General features: G+C 34.2%; 3 protein-coding genes across 6 annotated transcripts in view; all 3 read right to left on the minus strand.

The window, feature by feature from the left end:
* Positions 1–5,969, minus strand: part of LOC100803263 (ABC transporter A family member 1) — a 56,933-nt gene extending 50,964 nt beyond the window's left edge. Inside the window, exons 1-4 of one of the 2 annotated variants that reach the window (XR_001387520.3) lie at positions 5,633–5,969; positions 5,079–5,158; positions 4,647–4,815; positions 2,888–2,970 (exon numbers count right to left, since the gene is read on the minus strand). Coding sequence is in view for 1 of the 2 variants with exons in the window: in XM_003521124.5 (XP_003521172.1) it covers positions 2,888–2,970; positions 4,647–4,815; positions 5,079–5,158; positions 5,633–5,719 (419 nt within the window). In the remaining variant the exon portion in view is untranslated. The remainder of the gene's footprint in view (positions 1–2,887; positions 2,971–4,646; positions 4,816–5,078; positions 5,159–5,632) is intronic. The other variant, XM_003521124.5, reaches the window with a different exon arrangement.
* A 4,227-nt stretch (positions 5,970–10,196) lies between these two features.
* LOC100814117 (AP2-like ethylene-responsive transcription factor At2g41710) lies at positions 10,197–13,952 on the minus strand. 3 transcript variants are annotated; one of them, XR_413610.4, is made up of 10 exons: positions 13,596–13,952; positions 13,340–13,422; positions 13,174–13,182; positions 12,738–12,826; positions 12,437–12,510; positions 12,316–12,366; positions 12,022–12,083; positions 11,214–11,848; positions 10,588–10,693; positions 10,197–10,516 (listed from the first exon to the last, which is right to left on the minus strand). XR_413610.4 is itself a non-coding variant. In XM_006576754.4 (9 exons), the coding sequence occupies exons 1-9, from the start codon at positions 13,796–13,798 to the stop codon at positions 10,451–10,453; spliced, it is 1,266 nt and encodes a 421-aa protein (XP_006576817.1). In that variant the 5' UTR covers positions 13,799–13,952; the 3' UTR covers positions 10,197–10,450. The 3 variants fall into 3 exon arrangements, 2 of the variants coding, with proteins under 2 accessions (XP_006576817.1, XP_006576818.1); XM_006576754.4 differs by lacking the exon at positions 10,588–10,693 and having other exon boundaries at positions 11,214–11,842; XM_006576755.4 differs by lacking the exon at positions 10,588–10,693 and having other exon boundaries at positions 13,596–13,951.
* Positions 13,953–16,397: 2,445 nt separating this feature from the next.
* On the minus strand, positions 16,398–23,627 carry LOC100814643 (pentatricopeptide repeat-containing protein At2g41720). Its single transcript, XM_003520468.4, has 10 exons — positions 23,130–23,627; positions 22,860–23,032; positions 22,270–22,375; positions 20,479–21,588; positions 20,272–20,377; positions 19,989–20,193; positions 19,156–19,288; positions 18,934–19,038; positions 17,748–17,868; positions 16,398–16,767 (listed from the first exon to the last, which is right to left on the minus strand). The coding sequence occupies exons 1-10, from the start codon at positions 23,496–23,498 to the stop codon at positions 16,682–16,684; spliced, it is 2,514 nt and encodes an 837-aa protein (XP_003520516.2). The 5' UTR covers positions 23,499–23,627; the 3' UTR covers positions 16,398–16,681.
* Positions 23,628–25,399: the final 1,772 nt, after the last annotated feature.

Below are 25,399 nucleotides of genomic sequence, written 5' to 3' on the forward strand. Positions count from 1 at the left end.
CAGGCCAATAGTTTGAGTGCAATGGAAAAAAAGATGGTCAGCCTCCTCCTGCTCCACATGGCAAAGAGGGCAGATAGCCTCCTGCAGGCCCATATTTCTTCTGTGGAGGTTAGCTCTAGTAGGGAGCCTATCCTTTATAAGCCTCCAAGTGAAAATGGCAGCCTTTGGGGGGATTTTTAATTTCCAAATAAGCTGAAAGTTCCTCCCATCTGAGGCAAAACTATTTAGATTTGACAGAAGTCTATAAGCTGATCTAGTAGAGTACATCCCAGTAGGATCAGCTTTCCACAGTAAGTTATCTTTCAGATGACACTGAATAGGATAAGCACTGATCTCTTCCATGAAAGCCACAGCTACTCCCTCCTCATGCTCGAATAAGTGTCTCCTCCATTTCAGATCCCATCTCCAATTGTTCTGGTAGAAGCTACCCATGTTTGAAATGAGATCATTTTGCTGCTTACTAATAATGAAGAGCTGAGGATATTTCTGTTCCAAGTTGCAGTCCTCCCCCAGCCAGTTGTCTTTCCAAAATCGAATTTTATCCCACAACCTGCCTTCCAAGCCATGTTTTGATGAATAATCTTGAAGTCATTATGCTGATATATCTTCCTGAGGTCCCTCCACCAATGAGAATCCCCACAATGAACTCTGCCATTCTGCAAGACTGGCCATCCTCCATACTTGGAATTTAGAACCCTGACCCAGAACTGATTCTGTTTAGAGTATAAATCCCAAATCCATCTTCCCATGAGAGCTGCATTAAACTTAGACAGATTCTTGATTCCCAAACCCCTTTCCTTCTTGTGAAGACATATTTCATCCCATTTGACCCAAGGGATCTTCTTTTGATCATGCTCCCCCCCCCACATGAAATTCCTTTGCAGAGAAACCAATCTATCAGCTATTCTTTGAGGTAGTTTAAAGAAGGATAAGAGATAGATTGGTAAAGCATTCAAAACAGAATTTATCAAAGTGACCCTGCCAGCCATAGATAAGCTTTTCTGATTCCATTTAGTGAGTTTAGCTTCAAATTTGCTGAGCAAAGGCTGCCATATCACCTGACTTGAGGATTTGACCCCAATTGGGATACCCAAGTAGTGAAAGGGGACACCCATCTGCCTACAATTCAAAAACTGGGCAGCTTCATGAGCCCAATTAACAGAATCCCCAAAGATCCCAAACTGGCTTTTAGCATAGTTAATTTTCAGACCGGAGGCCATCTCAAAGCCTCTAAGCATTGCCTTCGAAACAAGAACATTTTCCAAAGAAGCTTGACCAATAAAGACAGTATCATCAGCATATTGGAGGATATTAATAGGCTCTTTTTGTTTTCCCACCAAGTAGCTTCTATAAAGATTTTTCGAAATGGCCTCTCTCATCAATCCAGTGAGACCTTCACCCACTATATTAACAGAATTCTGTTAGTTAGTTTGTGATTAGCTTCAAGGTCTAGAGGTTTATAAATACCTCCTTTGTAACTGCATTAAAAACTAACTTTTTCAGAATCAATAATATCAGTTTTTCCTTTTTCTGTTCTCAATGTTTTCTCTTATTTTTTCTGTTCTCAATGTTTTCTCTTATTTTCTCTGTTCTCTCAGTTCTCTAAATCTGATACAATCTCTTCTCCAATGGTTGGAGGCTGCAAGTTAACTAAATCATGGTATGAGCCTTTTCATGATCCCACACTATACAGGTCTACTGTGGGGGCCTTGTAGTATGCAACCATCACTTGGCCAGAAATCAGTTTTTCTGTTAACAAAGTCTGCCAGTACATGTCAGACCCATCAGAACAGCATTGGGCAGCAGTAAAAAGGATCCTCAGGTATCTGGCAGGCACCATCAATTTTGGCTTGAAATACTCCACTGGACCTCCATTTGCATTACATGCCTACTGCGATGCTGACTGGGCATCTGACCCAGATGACAGAAGGTCAACCTCTAGTGCAGCCGTCTTCTTTGGGTCCAATTTAGTTTCTTGGTGGTCAAAGAAACAGTCTGTTGTTGCCAAGTCCAGTACAGAAGCCGAATATCGCAGTTTAGCTTTGGCCACAGCAGAGGTTACATGGATTAAATCCCTTTTGTCTGAACTGCACATTCCCCACCACTCTTCTGTCATCTTCTGTGACAATATGAGCACTGTTGCCCTTGCTCACAATCCGGTTATGCACTCTCGTACCAAGCATATGGAACTGGATCTTTCTTTGTCAGAGAAAAGGTTATGGATAAGCAACTTCAAGTCGTCCATGTTCCTACCATTGATCAGAAAGCTGACATTTTGACCAAGGCTTTAACTCCTCCTAATTTTGCTACTTACAGATCCATGCTCAGAGTGGTTGAAAACTTTACTTCGACCCTCTCATTAACTTGCGGGGGGTATAGGAGTATATTTACTTCGACCAGTTTATTGTGCTTTCATAGTTAGTTAGTTAACTGACTAGAGTCAGTTGACAGTTTCAAGTGTGTAACTGTCTACATAAATTGAGGTGTAATTGTTTCTCACTTGGGTTGAATATTATAACCTTTCACCTCAATTCTGTTTTTGAGATTCTCTCTCTCTCAGATTCGTTTAAGCGGCTCTATCTTCTCCAGCACATTTTCCAGTCATCGCTGCAACTCTGGTGACTTCAATCCTTTATTACAATATGGTATCGGAGCCAGCCTATCATTCCTTTCTCCTAGTATACACCTTCCACTCCATTTCCTGGGTTGGGCCTCTCTCAGCTAGGCCTACATCCCTAACAAGATATCTCAAAAATTATCCTACATGGGTTTGTCAATACCCTTCATCTTTCCTAGTTGTATAACAAGAAGTATTTTATTTACCTTGTATCCAAATAACATACCATTCTAGTAGGATTTTATTGCCAAAATAGCAAAAGGATTTTACCTTGCTTGATTGCAGGTACCATAAGCATCTGAACGGATGTAGGTTTCCAACTCTACCTCATCTTTGTATACTCTACTAACTAGCTGCATATAGGATCCAAATTTTAGTTAGTTTGAGTCGATGAACAGAGAACACACTTATCTACTTAATTCAAAAAGGATAAAAGTTCTAAGAGAACTTGCTTGAAGATGCATTTAGCTACATGAAGATACTCCAAAAATAAAAGAAGGGGAAAGTGGGGGACAAAGAAATAAAGCTGACTTAATTTTAATTAAGTAGAGCAATGACTTCTGTATGCATGGAATCAGCCTTGTGAATTTGCAACTGACTTCTTTCATCTATACTAATAATAAAGGGAATACCCACATTTGGTGTACACAATTCATTACACAATTTTGTCCTTGAACCACTTCTTAAACTTCCATTATTCTTTTCTAAGCCACTGTAACTGCCCACTACTCTTTTAACCTCAGGAACATTTTTCTTCTCTCTGCTTCTTTTATTTTATTTAAAAAAGTTTAGAGTCCCCCTAGCAAGTTAAAATAACAATCATTGAATTTTTTGTCAAATTTTATTCCTCTCTCAGAAAAAAAAAATTAAAAGGCTGGTTTAATGCTCTGAGAAGCCAAACTTTTCTAAGAAAATAGCAGCTACTAGTTAACAATTTATTTTTATACACTAGTTAACTTGTTTCAGATACCTAGATTATTTTTTTACAATATGACATGATGTGTACTGGATACATTAACAAAAATTTATAGAAAATTTTATATAGATGCAAAATATTGGGTAAAGAAACAGACATGGATCATTTATCATTAATTCATAACTACTCCAATTCCTCACACAGCATGAGGAACAACATGGCTGCAAAAGAAGCTTTAAGACAAGCTTTTGGAGTAGAGGGTTAGAGGATCTATGCATCACCCACCAAGTTTTTGGAACTAATACTCATCTATCCTCGATTGAATCAAAAGAACAAATTCACCCACACAAGATGAGAAATTAAATAATAATTCATAAACTTTTTTTCTCTCCTCATCATGTGGAAACTATCTCTTTAGGGGAAAAAATATTAACAACGGATACTTTTCGGATACATATTTGGGAGTATTTGAGTCATATCCCAACCATATCTCAATAAAATTATATATATATATATATAAGATACTTTTCAGATACGTATCCGAGGAGTATCGGTGTCCAACACAGGTACAACACCTATAGTCCTATACTTTTCCATTTTATGGAGTATCCAGGCTTCGAAGTACAAACTTAAAGAGTGCAAAACATAAATTGTATCTTATGATAGATCTTTCTGATTATCACAATCTCAACCTTTTAATAACTTTTCTTAGAATTATTAGCTTAAATGCACTTGAATACCCATGTTGGAAAATACTTTTTCATTGAATTTTGTATTCCAGAAAAACCCAGTGAAGGCAACTAAGAAGTCGATATTTCTCTTACAAGTCACAAGTGGCAAAAAGAAAGATAAGAAAGGAACAACAGGCACAAATAGAATAGTTAAAGACACATGGCTAAAAAATTGAACAGCCAAAGAAGAGGTTTAAGTGTGCAATTGTGCATGACACTGAGAGAAACTGCATTCAAGCACTCAACCATAGTAAGGCTCAAGCTTGGAAGGGGGGTACATTTCATCAATTTGGAGGAATCAAAGCAAAATATTTCACCCACATATCATGGATAAACTAAGCTTAGAAAATCAAATAGTATAAGACAATGAATGAATGGGTACCTTCAAGAGTGGAAATTTTATTGAGACTACGTCTATCAACAGCTTGGTCTCATTGGTATCTGGCGCAAAAGCTAAATACTCTCCCCTATCCAACAACGATTGCAAAACTTGTTGAAAGTTGGGGGATATACCATTGCCCACTTCCACAAACATATCTTTTTGAATGTGCCTGCTCCATTTCCACATAAACTTTTACTCCTCACGAAATACTAAATTTGAAAAATATTCAAAATTTCCCTCCATATATTTTCGAATCAAAATCTCTCTCACAGAAGTTATTTCCATTTACTTTTTCTTTTACTTTCTAAATATAAGAGTATTCAAAACTGAAAATTTCTACTAAAAAAATTAAATTTATAACCTTTTTCGGTTCTCCATACAACAGGGGGAAAAGTAAAACACAAACAGAGAGCAATGAATAGAAACACTCACGGCTGAACTGGATGAATTTGTGTATCCACTTTGGTCCTTACAGCTACTAACAGCAACAACACAATCGTAGGGAGCAAAATCTGCCATGGATTGAGTGATACGCATCAGAAATTCCGGCATTCACCAATCCATCTTCACAAAATCGAAATGGACATGGAAGAGAAACAAACAAGCAAACAAACTAACACACACACATACAAAACTCTAAAGGACTAAACACATAATTAAAAAAAATGTTAATGCCTATATAATCTACAATAGAAGAAACATTACATAACCGAATAAATCTTCAAAAATTACCTTAAAGCTAAAAAAAAAAAGTCAACCTTTAAAAAAAAACAAAAAAGAAACTCATAAAAACAGAAAATTTAAGCAAAGATAATCGCACAAAAGAAAAATACGGAATCGGCCAAATTAAGCAAAGGATCAAAATCAGAAAACAACAGAAATAGAGTGAGAGAGTAAGGAGCAAGTGATTGAGAAACATGCAAAGGAAAGAGAAGGTTGAAATTGAGAAGAACAGAAAAATTGAGGAAAGGAAAAAGGGAGATGACCTCGGCGGCAGTGACGAAGGGGTGGCGAATCTTGAGGAGCCAGTTCTTGCGGAGCATGACCTTCAACTGCCTCCACGCAGCTCCCATGGCTGCGGCGAAACCCTAGAAGCAGACGCGATAGGGTTCTAGTTCTTAGGGAATGCGACGGATAAGGAAAAAAGCGAAGGAAGGAAGGAAGGAGGAAGAGGTGTGCAGTGTAGTACTCTTCACGTTGAAATCGCAATTTGGCTGTAGTGGCAGAGAGAAAAAGGTGCGCAAGTTTATAATAACTAAACGGAAAATACCAAGACCCACCAACGCCTCCAATTATTTCTTTTTCCTATTATTAATATTATTTTTTTCGAGACTCAAAGAATTGTAGAGGTACAATTACCATTAATAACAGTATTCCTTTTGAAATATGACTTCTATGCTTAACTAAACTTTGTTGGTTTTATTAATTTATCATTGTCTATGTGTGAATTATGCCGTGCCAAAGGAAACAAAATAACGGTGTTCTGATCGGATAAGTTCAGGGATATTTAAATAGTATTTATTTATTTACTATATTTGTGAGTTTCGGAATAATAGAGGGAAATTAATTAATAATTAATGAAAGTGTTTTTTAGTAGGGTAAGGCGGTGGGGTAGCGTCTGTTACTTGTCACGACTTCGAGACTTGGCGCGCCGGTGACGTCTTCTCTTCTCGCGAGAAACAAACAAACCAAAGAATAAAAGCAGTGTTATCTTCTTACAGTCTCAGAGAGGCTGCTACAAAAACCAATAAAGATATTTTTATTTTTTATTCGAGATTCTTTTTATTTATTCACAGGTTTTTTTCTTGATAGATTGCACACGTTGACTGGTTCTTTTTTAGTTTACTACAGCATTTACGAATTTAATAGCTGATGTTTTTAATTTCATTTTTTGTCTTAATCTATTTATTTAGTTTTTTAATCTATTTCAACTTTTGGGGCATAAGCTTGTCTGTTTGTGCAAATAAAAGAATATATATTTGCATTACATTTCAGAATAATAACAAGCTTCATTAGTCATTAGTTCCGATTGGTACAACTTCATACCACCGTGGTCAGAAAAAATTAATAATAATAACAGACTTCAAATACACTTCACACCTAATATATTTTTCTATTTGCTCTCAAACGACAACTTTGTTAATTAAATATCTATCATATATTCATATGCTATCATTAGTGCATCTGTAAGCCAAATATGTTATACCGAATCTTAAATATGCTTCGGTCATTAATTAAAACATATATCAAAAAGTGTTTAATTCAGTTCATTAAACATGTCTAAATATTATAATTTTTTTATATTATCTTTTATTCTTATAGATAAAAAAAAATACGTGTTAGGTAGAAAACAAAAGATTTTTGGAGCACTGGGACAGGAAAATAATAACACATTTTTGTTTGTTTAATATTTTGGTAAAATTAATTTTGAGAAAAATAAAGTTCTGAACTGTGTTTGATGGTGATATTTTAAAAACAAATTTGAAACAGTTAATTGTTTTTTATAACAAGATAGTATGACTTTTTAAATATAAAAAATATATTTGCATTTTATAAATTTCAGATCTAAAATCAACTTTATTTATAAAAATGTTTCTCTCAAAATCAGTTATTCTTTCTTCTTCGATAACTTCAATGATTCTAACTAGTATAGAATTAATATTTTCCACATTAAATTTACTAAACACAACAAGTATTGTAGAATTGCAAATCAAGGTTTGAGGCAGCAAACGGCCTTTTCGGTATGTAACCAAAAGTGAGAACCATTAATTGGTTTGTACCATTAAGAACATTCAACAAAATAAGCCCCACAAGTCCTTTTCTATATGACCATATGACCCATCTGGTGAAATGACTGAAATCATCAATATATTTATAAGCATTTGGTGCAGGTTGTAATGGTCCACCAAAAACAAAAACTATTTTTTTTTATTATTCTTGTTACTATGTTAGATTAGATTTCCCTGTTGCTTTTTATGCATCATTTATATTTTTATTAAACTGTACATATGTTATATAATTTAGGATTACTGATTTTTTAGTAAAACATACTGTCAAAAAAAAAAAAGTCTTTTATTGATAATTTATCACGTCTGATCGGTTGTTTTATAATACCGTGATGATTAGAATTTGGAGGGGATTGGATGAGAAGAAACAAACATTCTCCAATTTGTCAATCTTTAGTGCAAGTTGCATTATGAGTATGATGTCCCCTCCTTATCTTCAAACATTTCTTCTTTTTTTTTTAATCTTCAAACGTTGAACTCTAAACGAGTCTTAATTTTTTGTCTAAAAAAAAGAAGATGGGGTTTCATTTCTTCATTTTTGCTAACGATAAATTAATGATAATAAAAAAACAGTGAGAATATGAATTGTATATCCATTAAAAACGCTTGAATTCTAACTCAACATCTTATTTATTATAGCACGGACAAAAAAAGACCAAAATAAATATAATACCATTGACACTAAGTTTTACTACTGACTTTTTTTTATTTCCTTTATATTGTAACAAAGTCTTCTAAGTTAATAGTATATTTGAATATAATAAATTTTGCATTCTTTCCAATGGACGGGATACAAAAATTGACTATTGAATGTTCTTAATTAATCCAAGGCAAACATATTCCTGATTTCGTCAAACGAACCTCATGTTCAATATTATTCAGTGCAAATATAATGTAGGGGAGTCTAAAAAGAACTTTTATAAACTAGTAAAATTAGACTTTGAATCACTTAAGTTTAATTTTAAATAAAATCTTAGATTCAAATCTTGAAATAAGATATTTTACTAACAATGATTAGTTAAATTCTTTAATAGAAATTAATTATCCACAATGTAAGTGAATAATTCCATACTTGACATCTATAAATTGATAACGCAACAAAAAAAAGAGCTTTAATGAAACTTATATAAACTTTAAATCGATATTTTGAAGATAGAAAAATTGAAAAATTTAAATTTTCGAATTTGAAGATAGAAAATAATTACTATTGATTAGGATCACAGCTAATTGTTGAGACTCACATAATCACACTTCTTATTTTTATCTTTTTATTTGGTAAAACCATGTGAACAAAAATACACATCTATCTTAATTATATAAGAACTTCACTAAGCTTTTTATATCACTATTTACTTTTGGTCTTAGCAAGCTTTCCACATCACATCTTATTTTTATCTTTTTATTTAGTAAAACCATGTGAACAAAAATACACATCTATCTTAATTATATAAGAACTTCACTAAGCTTTTTATATCACTATTTATTTTTGGTCTTAGCAAGCTTTCCACATCACATAAAGATTTCTCTTGGAAAAGAAAGTTGTGTGGGCTTGTGGGGCGGCTATAAGTTCATAGAGTGGGGGTTGAGGCGTGTAGCATACGACCAATTGAGGTTTGGTGAGTCAAATTTGGCTGTCTCCCAATTGCATATGTTTGGTAATGGAAATTGGCACTTGCCGAGACACTGCACAGTGCAAGAAAATGAAGAAATATTGGCATTTTGGCGATAAATACATAAATGAGAGTCATTGAGAACATCTAAGAGATAATAATTATCTCATCTCACTCCGATCATAGATACAATTATACAAATACAGTGTTTGTTGTACCAAAGCTAAAGCGTGAACTAAAATGTGCAATTCTGCTTTATACTATCTTTTTTGACACTTCTACTTCTTCCATCAAATCTCACTTGAATTTGAAGTCCGAATCACCTTGCTTTCTCTCCTTAATGTGCTTTACTTGACGTAGATGTGATTATTATTACTTTTTAAACTTAAAGAATAAGACAAACTTATAAATCTGGCGATCTGTGAAGACAATTTAAAAATGCTCAACGAGATTATTATAATTAAAAATATTTTAATTTGATAGATTATTAATACTTTTTACTTTTGTTTTGGTACTTCAAAAACATTGACGATTAAACAAAACGATGATTAACTTCACACAGTCAAGTTGAAATTATTTGTATTTCTATGTTTCCTAATATTTTCCTCCGTCCTTTGACAATTTTGACCCCCACCCCCAATTTAGCTGAAATATTCCTCACGATATCCATAGCATGTAGGAATGGGTATTGCTTTTTGCTCCTTCAATTTTGTTATTCGCACCTCTCATGTTCATTTAAAAAAAAAATCATTTTAGTGATGTCTTTATACATATATTTGGTTTCGTTGTTCCAGAATTTAAATTTTGAATGTCTATTTATATACTCTGAAATTAAATTTTCCGAAGTCTATTTGTTAGTATATTCTGAAAATAAAATTCTAATAGTCTACTTACATATTCCAGAATAAACCTCCGGAAGTCTACTTATATATTCCAAAGATTAACTTCTAGAACTCTATTTGTTATTATACATTCTAAAATTAAACTTTCGGAAGTCAATTTGTTAAACATTTAGAAATTAAACTTTCAGAAGTCAATTTGTATAATAAAATAGTGCCTGAAAAAAACCATACGCTAATCAATTAAATTAATTACCACGTCCTTGCATAATTCCACCTCTTATTCTGTACAGAATATTCCGCGTAAATTCAAAATTTATCTATAACTCTGACTGCATATACATGAAAGAGATGTCAACTGATACATATCTGACTTGAAATGAAAAGATTCGTGCTAATTCTATATTTATCATCGATGTAAATATTTTCTTTTCTCTGACCTCTATAACCCATGTAATCTTGCAAAAAAAGCCATGGGAGCATTCTATTAGACCTGGTTGAGCACTTCAGACCTATATTCTGTTCTTTGAGCATTTCTTCTTCAATTGGAAATTAAAATTTCCAATCATTCATTCCTCTGGCTGAAACATAGTGTACGTTGAACTGGTCTCCAAACTGGTCTCGGTCTTTGTAACCTGCACATCAAACACCAAGTGCTCTTGCTAAGGTGAATTTACAAGAATGTGGCAAGTAATTCTTATCTTACCATATCAATTGTTTCGTGTAACTGACGATTTTGAATTGAACAATTATTGTCCCCGCCACCTTATTATTGTCTGATAAAGTTATACTGCCATAGGGTTGCTCTTCCTCTATAAATTGTTAAATGATAATTAGAAAAATTTTGGCAACCAAATTCTGGCTCAGTAATTCAAAACTTCATCCATAGATTCTCACGTTTTGTCGACACGAAGAGAAAAAGATCATTTTGTGACAAGGTTTAGAAAAAAAAGTGATAATAAGAACTCATAATATTGTTTAGCTTAAACTTGCATTCATCATATTGATCCAAAAGATAACAAACTAAATTTTCTGACACTACCATTGTTGGCTTAATAGATACACACACCTAAGATTTTTGTGAATTATAGGAAATAATTCAAATAAGATTTTAGTGAGAACAAATTGACACACACACACACACAAACTCATGCAGATCATTTTTGTTTTTTTATATTGGGTTTTCTTTCTAATTCAATGAACTCTTCGTTTTAAATATCAGTTGGACATGATCTATAATATGGATAATTATTTGTTCTACTATTTTGGTGCTGTTTAATAAATTATCCTGTAATTTCAATCTTCCAAAAGAAAGTTAATCATTATACCAACCTCAGCTGTACGAGAAAGGCCAGCAGGAAGCATGGGAACAAGAGATGTCCAGAGAACAGGATCTACCAATGGATCAACAGTATTGTAGGCTGTTAAAAGTGGTGCGGACAAGAATGGAGTCAATGGGTAAGCATTTCTTTGAAGAGACATTGTTCCACTCATTCCCATTGCAATGTTGAGCCGATCATTGCCCCCATCATGATTTGATGGTTTCTCAACTGCCTTGCCATGATCCAACTTGTTGATTGTATTTTTGTTTTCATTCTCATCATTATCAGTACTATTTTCCTGTCTCTTTGATGCTTTCTCTTGCAAGCTCTTGTAAGCAGCAGATTGTGACAAGATACTTAAGGCAGAGAGTGAAGAACTTCTATGCTTCTTCTCATTGTGTAGCCTGCCTAACTGTGGCATCTGGTAAGGTTCCATAGGTTGAACTTTCTGCTCCAATTGCTTAAGTTCGCTGCAAACATCTCCAGCAGAACCAAGTTTCTTTTCTTCTGATAATCTTGTCCCAGCATCAGAATGTCTACTCTTATTAGATCCCCACCATTTGATGTGACTTGTTAAATCAATCTTTCTGTCTAAGCAGAAGCCACTTACATATTCACTTTCTGCTGCAGAATCATCCCCTGCACCTTTAATGTTGTAAAACAATGAGATGATAGTGACCTAGCAGATAAGACAGGTGGAAATAGTTGAATACTATTTTTATTTTTCCAATAGCCATAGGTGGTGCACAAAGGAACGTGGTTCATATAACTGTTCAGCAGAAGATTAACTGGAACTTTAAAATTTGATTAGAACATACCATAATGCATGCTATTGAAGTAATCAGATCCAGACATACGGCCATATGTAGGATCCCATCGACTAATTTTGGTAGCAACACATGCAAAATGAAATGAAGAGTTAAAGTTAGCAGTCAAATCTATATTAGAATCAGTGTACTTAATGACAGCTAAACTAGATCATAGAAAACTGTAGCTGTGTAGCAGAGCAGAGAAGAACTAGCTCCACACACACATACCCCACACAGACTCAGAGATGTGGATATATAGATAAGAAGAATTTAATTGCAAAAAAAATATTGGTAGATTCACACCTGGAGAGTCCACGATATTTTGCTAGTCCTCTTGAAAAACCACTGCTCTTCCTGCAGAAAGCATTACGCATAAGCAGCAGCATAGATACATGTTAAAAAACATTTTGAAGTATACACACACCGCCGTAAAGATGCAAGGTACTCTTCTCTCGACACATTCTGCATTTCTTCAAGATCTCTTGCATAATCCGTCACCTGCAGCACACAAATCAAAAGTACAACAAAAAATTACTATATTCATCACAAGAGAGTAACTAACAACACCCTTTTCCTATAAAGGACCAGATTTATTGTCTCCACTGTCAAAACCTAGTTACCAATAAAATATTTCCATCATATGCTAATGCTACTGATACCTTGGGCAAAGAAGGCATAATAGAAAATTAGATTCTATACCCAATCAATAGTTTACATAAACTTACAGGAAAGTTAATGAGAGTCCCAGGACCCCAATATTTGAGAGCAGCAAGATCATATGCTCTGGCCGCCGCTTCCTCGTCATCATACGCCCCTGTCCAGAATCCATCAACAACAAACATCATCATCTTAAGAAAATATGCAGCACCAGCAAGTTCAACGATAATGATGATAGGGAAGAATAAAACCCTGTTTGGATAAACTTCATGAAAACGGAAGAAAATTAAATAGCAAGATGAAATAAAATCAACTAATGCACTTTAACTTCTATAGAAGCTCTTTCATTTAATTTCCTTAAAAGTTGAGGTGCATAAGTTGATTTTAACTTAACAAAATAAGTTTGATTTATTTTCATCTCCTATAAGTGTTTATTTAGAAGTTTATCCAAACACGCCCCAAAAGAAAAGAACAAGTGAAGAAAGCACCGCATTTCGAACTCACCCAAATAAACTGGCGCCATCAACCACGGACCGTTGTTCAACCAACCAACCAATTCACGAACAACAGAAGAAAAAAAAAACGAAACACGTAAGCAAATTCAGCCTTACACATGTTGAAACCCGAAAAGAAGAACAATAGAAAAGAACAAAACCGAACCGAACCGAACCTTGCTTTCCCTTCTTATTCTGATTTTGGTTCCACGTACTCTTATCCCAAAGATGCGCTTCATAACGACCAGTCCACCTATGCCTAACCAATTAACTCACCAAAATTGCGTTAGAAACGATCCAAACACAGATTCATTTCAACCTACCAACCACTTCACGAGTTGATTGTAACTTTCGTAAAAAGCTCAATTCATTTTATTTTCTTATTTTCTTTTATTATAAGTTTATCCAAACGGGCCCTAACTAACTAACTACCTCGTGACGCCGCGATATATGGAGCTGCGTTTGCCGGCGGCGCACGGAGGCATTTTGCTGATGCGCTCTTTCGCCGTGCAACCTCTTTCCTTCTTGGCCTTCTTCAATCCTCTGTAGAGCAAGAGCTGGTCGTTCGCCACCGCCAACGCCGCGGCCTCCGACGTCTCCGCGGACTTTCCCGGATCGGAGGAAGACGAAGCCATGATCGAACCAAACCCTAACCCCAACCCTAATCTGAGAGACAGAGAGAGAAAAGTGTGTGTGATTTGAATTTGGGAAGATGAGTTGTTGTTTTTGATTGGGAGTGGAATGGAGTGAAGTGTGGGAGTGGGAGTGAGTGAGAGGGGGAAAACTACAAAGGAGGAAGGAGGAGTGAGGGGTGGCTGGGGTTAATTACCGGAATGCCCTTCTTTGGTTTTGAAATGACGATTGTGAAATTTGGTACTGTGAGCCGATGTAACGGCTAGGACCCCGTGAGGGTAGTGATGTCATTTCGAGGCGCTTTGATTAGTATGACAATTGTGCATGTTCGGTGCCACTTGTTGTCTGCTCCTGATTCCATTTTCCTTACTCGCCATGCTATTAACCTGCCACCAAGGACTTTACAAAAAAAATTTAATTACTATTTTAATTAATTTGGGGATATAATTTTTTAAATTCTGAATTTTGAAAAATTATTTTTTAAATTCCTAACACAATAATAAATTGATACTTCCGACAGTTTTTTAAATATTTTGTGACGAATTCTTTAATATTTTATGATTATTTTTAAATACAAATTCAGATTTAAGTGACTAAAAAATAAAAATTAATCTAAGATAACTAAAAATCGCCACAAAGTGATAATTTATTATATTAAAAACTAAAAAAATATAATTTTCAAAATTTAGGAATTAAAAATAATATTTTTAAATTTCAGAAACTAAAAAAAAATGCATGCCTCAAATTTAGGGAATAACCAAACAAAAAAAATAATGTTCTTTGTTGTTTTATATAAAAAAAATAGAAAATGAAAATGGAATAATTTTTATGTGAGCACTATAATTATAATAATACAGATGTTGTACTAAAACGTTAATATAGTCTCTTATGAAGCTGCCTTTCCTCTTTACCTAATTTGAAAATGATGAGACAGTAGAAAGCCTTTGCTAGTTAAGAACTAACTTGTTCGAGAATTACAAAAGGAAAGAACAAAATAGAATACGCTCCGAATAAAAGTTTAGAGACGTGAAGATTAGACAAAATTGAAATCCCAATAAGAAGATGGTGTTCAGTTGAATTGAATTTGGTGCGTAGGTTTGAAACAAGCTGAAAGAGTAAAAGTTGTGATAAATGTTAAGTTGCTACTTCCACATTCAAACGTTGTAAAAACGGTATACAGTCTTTTAAAAGAAAAGAACACGCCTAAAGATAAGGAAAGTAGTAGTTTATTATCCACCCACAGCATACAATATAAAAAAATTAAATAGAACCTATGATTTTTTTTAAAATAATAAATATTGATTTTTTTATATTATAAAAAATTTCCTTTTTAAGAAAACTTTTTATTTATATTTTTTATCATATGTTCATGGGCATTCAATAAAAAAAATCTGATAATAATAAAAAAAATGTATAACTAAATAAAAACAATTATTTTAGAGTTTGTAATTCTTTAAGTTTCATCTTTCATGTAATGCTAAAACATAGCAAATTACTAGAGTTTTTGTCTAGTATAAATGAAGTCATTGGAAAAATCAAACCTACAGGACACCAAGGACCGGTTGATCAGAAATTCCAGAGAATGATTCTGTTTGATTATTATGTGGGGGAATAATTTTGACTACTTTTGGCAAACCGGTTTTATTATATGATTGCATGCAAAACTTTAGTTAACGGTTTGATGTAAGGTAACGCTTGGTTTTAGAAAAAATCTCTCACATGGTGACTTTTTTTTATCCTTTTGCGGTGCCAAGTTCCCACATCTGAGCAAGTGTTTCTTACTTTTACAGACAGCTTCCCTTTTAATAATCTTCGCACAAGGGATAAAGCAGTAAAAATGCTATTATCCACAAACTAATTACTATAAGACAACTTTTGCTCTTTTCAATTACAAATTTGTAATTTTATCAATTACAGTAGCATTTGCTAATTATTGGATGAAAATTTGAACCAACAGCAAACCTCGAGCTATCGCTCGGGATGCTACTACAAGACTAGTTATCAGAACCGGCCAATTCGGGAAACTTTTGATTTTTTTTAACTGCGGAGTATGTCCCGTTTATTATTGTATCATTTTAGGTTTAATATAATTTACATTTTTTTTTCCAAAAAAAAAAAGAACTGACCAATTCGGCAACTAATTTCTTCTATTATGCAAAAAATTGAAAATGCTAACCATTCTTAGTATTTTAAAAAATTTCAACGGTCTGTTTTTAATGTCTTATGTGAGTGACATCTTCACAGACATGAAAAAATTAAACTAGTCACTCAAATTTAAGTAATTTTATTTTAGTCTTCTAAATTTAAAGTTATTTTTTTTAATCTCTAAATCTGCAAATCGATCTTTTAATCCCTCTGCACAATATAAGCCAAACAGGAAATCCAAGATTCACAGATTGTGCAACTTTTAAATACTAAAATTTGATTTTTTTTTTCTTTTAAAATACGATTTTTTGGCAATTAAAAATTGATAGAATAAGTGAATAAAAAATTTAAACAATTTTTTAAAATCAGTTAATGTTGACGCTGGAATTAAAAGGTATGTCCAAGAAATATACAGTAGTTTTCGTTAAAATGCATTGTAAAGTTTAAAGTGCGAGCGAGCCATCAACAGCAACTATATTGATAGCATGAACTGATAAGGTTTATACACATTCTTTAGTGTAACCCCACTTGGACTTTACATTTTACAGTACAGTCCGAACGTACTAGTATATACACAGGAAGGAAAGATGAGATGAATTACAAATTGCAGGCATAATATGAAAAATAATCTATATACAGGAGTAGCGTATGATCCAATAAATTAAGTTGAGTTTCAACTTCAATCTTTAAAAAAATCTCACAGGCAGAACTCCCACAGCAGTTGGAACAACGTGTCACAGCTAAGCAAAAGAATGTGATTCCATGACAAGAGATTCACAGGGCTGGCTTGTAGAAATTTGATCCCCGAATTCTCTTTTCAAGGATTCTGTCCAAGTTGATTACCAGGATAAATGTAAGGTCTGAGTCGCTAAATGTTATGACAATGACCACAAACTACAACGGAGTAAAGCAGAAGAGCATAGATGAAAAATGAAAGATGAACTATCATTAAAGTTGATAATAAAACCGAAAACATCAGGGCTTTTATGAAAAATGACACCAACAAAAGCATGCTCAAAAAGCCATGTTAAAACAAACCACATCACTTCCTCAAAATTGTTGTCACGCACCTACATTTATTTGCCAGGAGTGGTAGCAGGAGAAAGAGAATATGTTCAAGATGTCTATTAACGAACATAAGTGTAATTTTGTGGCTTCGGCTGTGAACTTAAGATCAAGTCAACATCATAAGTGTAATCCTAAATCTTTCTTCTGGTTCCCAAGGGATAAATTTTGTAATAAATGGAATATTTACTATAATCAAAGCATAGACTCGATGCCCACTCAAAGCAACCCCATCAAAGAAACATACTGTTGTCAATTCTGGATTTAGGTGCCTTGAAGTTCGTCCCCGTACATGGTGGTAAAAGGGGCACAAAGAGTATCAGTGAAATCTATCTGCTACCCATTTTGAGCATACAAAAAAAGTAGAAGGAATATTTTCCTAGCTGGATAATTCAAATTCCTAGTTTCAAATCCAGCTGGCAATTTCAATCTCCTCCTTTCCGAGCCTTTAAAAAATCATTCAGTTAATAGAACTCAAATGCCATTTGACACTGAGCATAATATACTACATGTGCATTGAAAGAAGAACTAGAGATGGTGGTTGATAGATAGCTTGGGTATCCCCCTCCCCCCCAAAACAAAAAAAAAAAACCTGGTACATGCCTAAGCAAAATCACACAGGTTGATTAAATAATGTAAACCTCTTCAAATATTCAAATAGCAGAGTTTATTAAAAGAATGAAAGCGCATGCATATGAACATAAGGAAACACAATCCTCAATACAACATAAATATTCATACCAAGTCTTTCTCTTATGACAGCAGCATTTTCATTGCCACAGCATTTTTGTGAAAAGGAGGATATATCATGGTACATTTCTTTTGATGGATGAATTCCGGCATCCTCCATCCATTGCAATACCTGCATCAGGATTTCCGTGATTTTCCAGATGTGGTTTATTACAACGTGAAATACTCAAAGAAATTAAACATGGCCAAATATCTAGTACAGTCATGAAAAACAGAAGTTGACAGTTCTGTAAAAGTGCAAGGTTCTAATTCATGTAATAGCTTTGTTCAAATTTACTACTTGTTTGCCAACTTTCAAAGTAACTTGTTGGATTGGAATAAAATGGTTTTAGTGTTTTTAGGGTGTTTGTAGTTATTTTACTCTTTTGTTATCTTTTTTTTTTGTTACACCTTATTATATATTATATATTTAAATAAATAAAAGATCCTCTATGCTTGTAGCAGAAAAAAAAATACACTGTAATACTTTTGAGATTAAGCTAGAGCTTGAAGAAGTAAAGTCTTGGAGGATTTCTCTTGATACAATGTCTTGAAGATGGCCAAGGAGTTCTCTGTTTTTTTCTTGTTTGATGTTTCTTGCTCTTTTTCCATGTATTGCTAAATCCATTTAGCTAGAACTTCATGGTTTCAAATAGGCTACTATATGTCACTATCCAAGATAGAAAATTATGGTTTGATCAAGTGGAAACAATACATTGCAACATATATCCTCATGTAAATGATACTTGACATTCACTATATTACTTTTCACAAACTAATACACTTGCTAGAGGTGTAACAACTCTCCATAAGCACGGAACTAGTATGGCATTGGAGGGCGGATCTAAAAAAAAGTATGGCATTGAAGGCACTTTGGCAACAAGAGATACCATTTATTTGAACATTAGGATTATTTTCAAGTTGGCAGTTTTTTTTCCTGTTGATAGTGTTGTTGGGCTGGGCTTGTAGTTATTGTCCTACACTGGTATTTCACCTAGACATTAAGTATTAACAGAAATTTTAGTATCAATATATATACTTTATATCAGTGAAATATACTTTTAATATTTGTTCCAGCTACAGAGTTATGAACTTCTCTGCATGCAACAAACCTAACAATCTATTGTTGTCAAGTTGGCAACATACAATTTTTATGTATCGCCATTAAATTATTCTTAAAGAAAGAGCAATATCTTACCTCTAAATACTTCCTCCAATTTCCAGATGATAAAAGGTTCTTCAATAATATAGAGTAAGTGTTTAAGTTAACATCGGCACCTGATGCCAACATTTTGAAGAATAACTGCACACAAGAAAAATAAAACAATAAGAAAACAGGGTATTGTAAAAGATATCAATGTGGTGGGAAATCATTAATGTTCTTGGTAACATAATATCTCTGGGAGAAGATTTGACTTACCTTCAACATAGTTTCAATCTTTCCACTTTTTCCTAAAGAATGCAGGAACTGATTCAAACATCCGGATGAAATTACAGGAAGTGAGGGCTCTATGTACTTGATCATATCAACAGCTGTCCTCCAATCTTGTAATCTTATGGCAAAAGACACACTCAGTTAGACAGGAATATAACAGCAAGAAACATTAACTGAAGAAAAAATAACATGCTGTAAAATATAGTTATCCAACCAAAGCAATTTGAGTAATTGGCATCTGTCCTTTTGTTTAATGCCCACTCTTCTCATTAAATCCTTTGAGTTTTAGCGAGTAAAAAATGTATCAAAGTATAAAATTGAACTGATATATAAAAAATGTCATAAAATGTAATAATTCATAATAAGACCGTATTATTCCACTTCAAGTTCCACCAATGATAAAATTAACAAATAAAAAAAATTTAATATTATTGTGAAGAAATATATTTTCTGCTGAACAATAATATCCAAAACATGTGTGAAACAGTGGGTAATATGAAAAGTTATTGAATTATGTTAAAATAAATCCTTTCTACTGTTCTACAGCATATACACCAATCAAAGTGGCAAATAATAAATTCTAATTATGAAAAGAATTAGCCATAACAATTTAGCATCAGTTTGAAAAAGTGCCATGATGTCTTGATCAGGAAGATACTAGCTAATTTCAGCCTCAATTAGCTTAAGTTGGACTTAACAGAGGAGACTATGGTAGTAAGTTGGACATTTTTAGAAGGTTCATGAAAGCCCATGAAAAGCAAAACAGGGAAAGAGTAGTGCATAACTTTTTAAAAAAAAAAATGAAAATCTGAACTTACATGCTACAGGCAGATACCATTTCAAAAAATATGGTATCACTGAAAGGAATTTCTTTTTCTCTCATACTTTCTGCAAGACTAAGAACCCTTCCTGGTTGGCCACCTTTATTAAAAGATCTCATTAGAGCTGCACAGGCAATAGTATCTAGCTTGATGCTGCTTGCTTCCATTTCTTCAAAGAGTGCATAAGCTTTCTCCCAATTCTCTGATATAAAATATTGTTATTTAGGTATACATTTACAAATAACATCCAAATATTTCAGTTGTTAAAAAATTATTTTACCAGCTGCATTGTACGCATCAAGCATGGCGGTGTATGTAACCACATCAGGGTAGCAACCAGATGATTTCATCAAGTTGAATGTAGACTCTGCCTCTACAATTTGGCCCTAAAACATTATCACAGAAAAAAAATGTGAAGGAAAAGTAAAAGAAGTCTCAAATTTCATGGATTCACACCATTGAGATGCATCTTAACCTATGTACTTACCTGTTTGCTATAGGCGCATATGGCGGATGAGTAGACCTCTTTGGACAAAGGAAGTTTTAGATGCATAATTTCTTCCATAAAAGATAGGGCTTCGCCGTATTTTGACATCTTACAACAACCACTTATCAACACAGTGTAAGTAACAGAATCAGTTTTAATTTTTTTCTTCCTCATAGATTTATACAAGCCTATAGCTTTGTCATATTCCCCTACATTCATACAGCTTCCTATAGCTGCATTATATGCAACTGTGTTTAATTTAATTCCTCGCATCTCAGCTGCTGTTAGCACTGTGTCAATCTTCACCTTTCGACTGCATCGTCCACAGGCAGCCAAGAGTGTGCATATTGAGACAACATTTGGCTGAATTCCTTCTTGTTCCATTTCTCGCAAGATTTTAATTGCATCTGCCAGCAAACCATTAGATCCATAGGCATCAATCAGCGCATTGTAACTGACAAGATTTGGCTTCAACTTGTTTCTCTTCATCCTATCAAATATTTGTCTAGCTTTATGGGGCTTTTGTGACCTTCCATAAGCATTAAGGAGAGATGTATACGATACAATATCAGGGCGGAAGCCATTTTGTTTTATCTCATTGAAAAACAAATGCGCCTCATTGTCCATACCACGAGCAGCATATGCACCTATGAGTGCATTATATGAGACTATATTAGGTTTCAGCCCTTCTGCAATCATCATATTAAATGCAGCCTCACAATTTTCAACTTGCCCACACACAGAATACAGGTGAATGATACTAGTGAATGTAACAACATCAGGGGTACATTCCGACTTCTTCTCCCTCATGGAATTAAAAATTTCAATAGCTTTGTCATATTGCCTAAGTTTTACTAGACAATGGATAACAATATTAAGTGTAGTTGTGTCAGGACGAATATGAGTTCCCTTCATTAGTTCAAAATAAGACAAAGCTTTTGAATACTGAGCCCCACTTTTAAATGCAGATAGAATAATATTGTGAGTAACAAGATCAGGCCCAACACCATTCTCTGTCATTTTCTTGCAAACATTAAGTGCTTCTTTCCAATTCCCACTAGATCCACAAGCGTTTATTAAGTTGTTATAAGTTGACCGACTTGGTGGAATCTGCAAAAATATGTCAGTGTGTCACAAACAGCACTTATAGTTAACATACCAACAATTGAAGTGCTTATTTTTTAAATTCTTAATTTACAACAGCATAGGGTCTGAAGAAAATTAAATGAAAAGCTGGCTAGATCACATTGATCACAAAAATCCCATCACCAGGATTAATCACTCAGTTCTAACATGCACTGTGACTTCATGACCAGTTAGTGTAGCATGCAGGTAACTATATGATGCATAGAACATATCAACACTAACCAGAACAAAACCTATATGGTTCCCACTTTCCAGCATCGCCAGAGAGAAAGACACTATATTCTACCATCAGATGGAGCAAATTTAATTTATATGTATCTAAACCAAAAATCTCAAGTATACGATGTAATGCAGTCGTGCACACTGCACAGATCTTTATTAAATCATTAAGAACATGGATTGCAAGAGGCATGAATCATCATAAACTGAATCCTGCAAAAAAATACTTATCTAGTGACCATAAAACAATATAGCAAGTAGTGAACCTGAAACAGTCATACAATATGCTCTCTCTTTCTCCCTCTCCCTTCACCAGACATGCTTAACTACAATGTAACACCTTAACAGAAGGGGGAAAAAAAAGTCGATCACATCAAGTCGAACTCACTAAATATTGATTAGGAAAGAAAAATACAAAGTACACACAGCTGCACGCAGCATGTCATCCATGATATTCATAGCCCAACGCCACTGTCCAGCCCGACCATGCGCATTAATAATAGCATTGTAAGTCTCGACATCAGGTTTACACCTTCAAACCACAACAAGACAAACTCAATGATGTCACAGAACAATTCAACCTCCACAGCACTAAAGCTTTGTTTGGATAAACTTCTTTGTAAACACTAATAAGAGAAGAAAATAAGAAGGTACTAAATTGAATTGAACTTCTCTCGCAACTTTGTAAGCTAAAATTAACTTATGCACTTGACTACTTTTATAGAAACTGGCTCATTTAACCTCTCCAAAAAACTGATATGGCGTGTTTGGATACAAGGCTAAAAGTTCTTTTGACAGCTTTTGAGAGCTTCTTTACAGGAAAAAAAAAACTCTATATTTCCAGTATAGAAGCTCCCAAATGCACTTGTACCTTGTATCCAAAGAGGCCCTTATATAAATTGATTTTAATTTATAAGAGAATCTCAATTCATTTTGTCTTCTTATATTCTTCTTCTGTAAATACTTAGGTATAACTTTATCCAAACAAAGCCTAAATCCATTAATTCACACTATACCTCCATTCCTGCATCTCAAAAAACAATCCACGCGCCTGGTCCGTTCGATTGTGCCTGGCGTGCAACCTAATCATCATATTGTATATATCATTGCGCGCACGGTAGTTCTTCTGGTTCTTCAACCACCGGAACACGCGGTTACAGTGTTCAATGGACCCTCGCTGCGTCAACTCCTACATAATCAAAAAAACGAAAACAACACAATGCAGAACAGATTAAAACCAAAACGCTAAAAACTCGGGCGTCACGAGAATCGGAGATTCGCAACACCTTGATAAGGAAGGGGAAATTCTTGCGCGCGAAGCGGCCAACCCAGCGGTTGAGCAGGCCGTCGACGTCGTCGTCGTCGGAGAGGTTGAGGGAGAGGACAAGTTCGGCGACCTCCGACACCGTCCAGTCCATCTGGAAGCGGTTTCCGGCGACGCGGAGGCGATATCGGGCGGCGATGTCGTCCTTGCGGAGGCCGGATATTTTCGTGGAGACCTCGTGCTGGCCTCTGTCGTAGTCCACGAAGCCTTCCTTCGTTTCCTTGAATGCTAACTTGTCCGACTTCTTCTTGCACGAAATGGAGATTCTCCAGCGACGAGTTGACTCGGTGGCGCCGGCGAGTTGGAGACAGTGATTTGCGGTGCTGGCCATCGAAGAGGACGCGGGAGTGAGCGTGGTTGGAAGAGTGAGTTGAGGATAACCGCGCTTGCGGGAATGAGATTTTTTTATTTATTTTATTTTATTTTTGTGAGAAATCTTTTGGTTTGTCATTGGGCTTATGCTAATCGGAGTGGGAATTTCTTCCTGCACCAACATAACTTTTTCTACACCCCGCAAGTGTAGTAAAAAGACCAAAATATCCTTCAATTAAAAATCAAATACATCATTTCTCCCTACACCAATCACCCACGTCATTCACCCCTCCCTGCTACGCTGCAACACCATACACCATTGACACCTCCTTCCCCTCCCTGCTACGTTGCGAGTCCATCCCTCCCTTTCGTCGTAATCAACCTGCATTATTTTATTCCATCTCTCTTGCCACACATCTTTGTTTTTTACTACGTTAAATCATATGAATTGACAATCCATATGGTACATGAGGGAATACATATGAGCATACGAATTGTCAATTCATAAGAACCATATGAATTGTCAATCTGTATGAACCATACAGATTTTCAATTAGTATGGAATAAACAAAGGCAAAAAAACTTACCAATGACAACTTAGTACTACTCGCAACGATGGAGGAGAGGAAACTCAGAGGATGACAAGGAACTACCGGAGGAGAAACTAGGAAGAAGTCATGGACAACAAGCACACACCATGTACAATACCAACACTAGCTTCGCGAAGGAGAAGCAGGAGACCAACAGACGCGTCAAAAATTTTAAATGAACAATGTCTTATGGATTGTCAGTTCGTAGGCTATACAAATAAAAGAGAAAAGAAAAGAACGAAGAAGAAAAAAAAGTAAAAAGAATAAAGTTGAAAATTTTTAAAATATATTGAGTATAGAAGAAATTTGTTGGATATAAGAAGAATGATCCTCCAAAGTGTGAATTGAGAATAGAGTAATTAATTTTCTTTTGAAAAATATTTAGTCCAATTATCTTAAAATAATAATCTTCCAACCATTGATATTATTCATTCATTTTCTTTTTCATCTCATTGTTTTTCTTATCTCTTTTTTTTTATCATATTTATTATTTTTCTTTTTACTTTTTCTTTTTCTCTCTTATTTCAACCCATTTTTAAGTTACGAATTGCATCACTCTTTTTTCAATTAGCAAATAGATATTACAAACTAAAAACCAAGAGAAAAAGTTGTGAAAGGAACATTTGATAACAAAGAAAAAACAAAGAAAGGCTAAATTTTACTAAATGCTGCAACTTAGTTAACTTTAATGAAAGAGTACGAGAGAATTTAAAATTAAGCTAATTTGATGAAAATTTTCTTTTTTGTGTAACCAAGATACGAGGTATTTGGGGCTTTTTGTTTAGTAACCAAGATAGGATGTAAAGTGACACATCCAGTTATGATTTCATGTTCTAATAAAAGATTAAACATCAAATATTAGTTAAAGGACTCAATTAAGTGTCCAACCACTTGTATTAATACCTTTTGGTGAAATTTTCTCACTGAGAATATTGGCTAGTTATAGTTCTTTTAATGAAAAAAAAAAATAAAACTAAACGATATTTTTTTAAAATTTATCAAAATATGTAAGTTTGTACAGAAAAATAAAAGCCTAAAACAATAAATAAAATTGATCTAATGTTTCTGTTGAAAGTTAACGTTAATAACTTCTGAAAATAAATCCTAAAACAAATTATCACAAAATCATTTTTTAAATTTAACCAAACGAGACATTGACTTGGTAAAACTAAAGATTTTAACTACAAATAGAAATAATACAAGTTATTAACTAATATTTAGGTCTAGTTCAAGTCAAGTTTAGGCTTAATTGTATATTTTATCACTTAATTATTATTATTTTATAAATTTTATCACTTTTTTTTTTGCATTTTATCAATGTGTTTTCAAT

The sequence above is a fragment of the Glycine max genome, chromosome 3 (genome assembly GCF_000004515.6).
Source record: "Glycine max cultivar Williams 82 chromosome 3, Glycine_max_v4.0, whole genome shotgun sequence".
NCBI classification, from domain to species: domain Eukaryota; kingdom Viridiplantae; phylum Streptophyta; class Magnoliopsida; order Fabales; family Fabaceae; genus Glycine; species Glycine max.

Coding starts and splice junctions, on each gene's coding strand:
- LOC100814117 (XM_006576755.4), bottom strand. CDS start 13,798: ATGGCTTCGTCTTCCTCCGATCCGGGAAAGTCCGCGGAGACGTCGGAG. Junction 12,367..12,436: donor TACCTTGCATCTTTACGGCG/GTGTGTGTATAC, acceptor TGCTTTCTGCAG/GAAGAGCAGTGGTTTTTCAA. Junction 12,084..12,315: donor AAATATCGTGGACTCTCCAG/GTGTGAATCTAC, acceptor TACCAAAATTAG/TCGATGGGATCCTACATATG.
- LOC100814643 (XM_003520468.4), bottom strand. CDS start 23,498: ATGGCCAGCACCGCAAATCACTGTCTCCAACTCGCCGGCGCCACCGAG. Junction 23,033..23,129: donor ATTTCCCCTTCCTTATCAAG/GTGTTGCGAATC, acceptor TTGATTATGTAG/GAGTTGACGCAGCGAGGGTC. Junction 16,768..17,747: donor TGTCATAAGAGAAAGACTTG/GTATGAATATTT, acceptor CAACTTGGACAG/AATCCTTGAAAAGAGAATTC.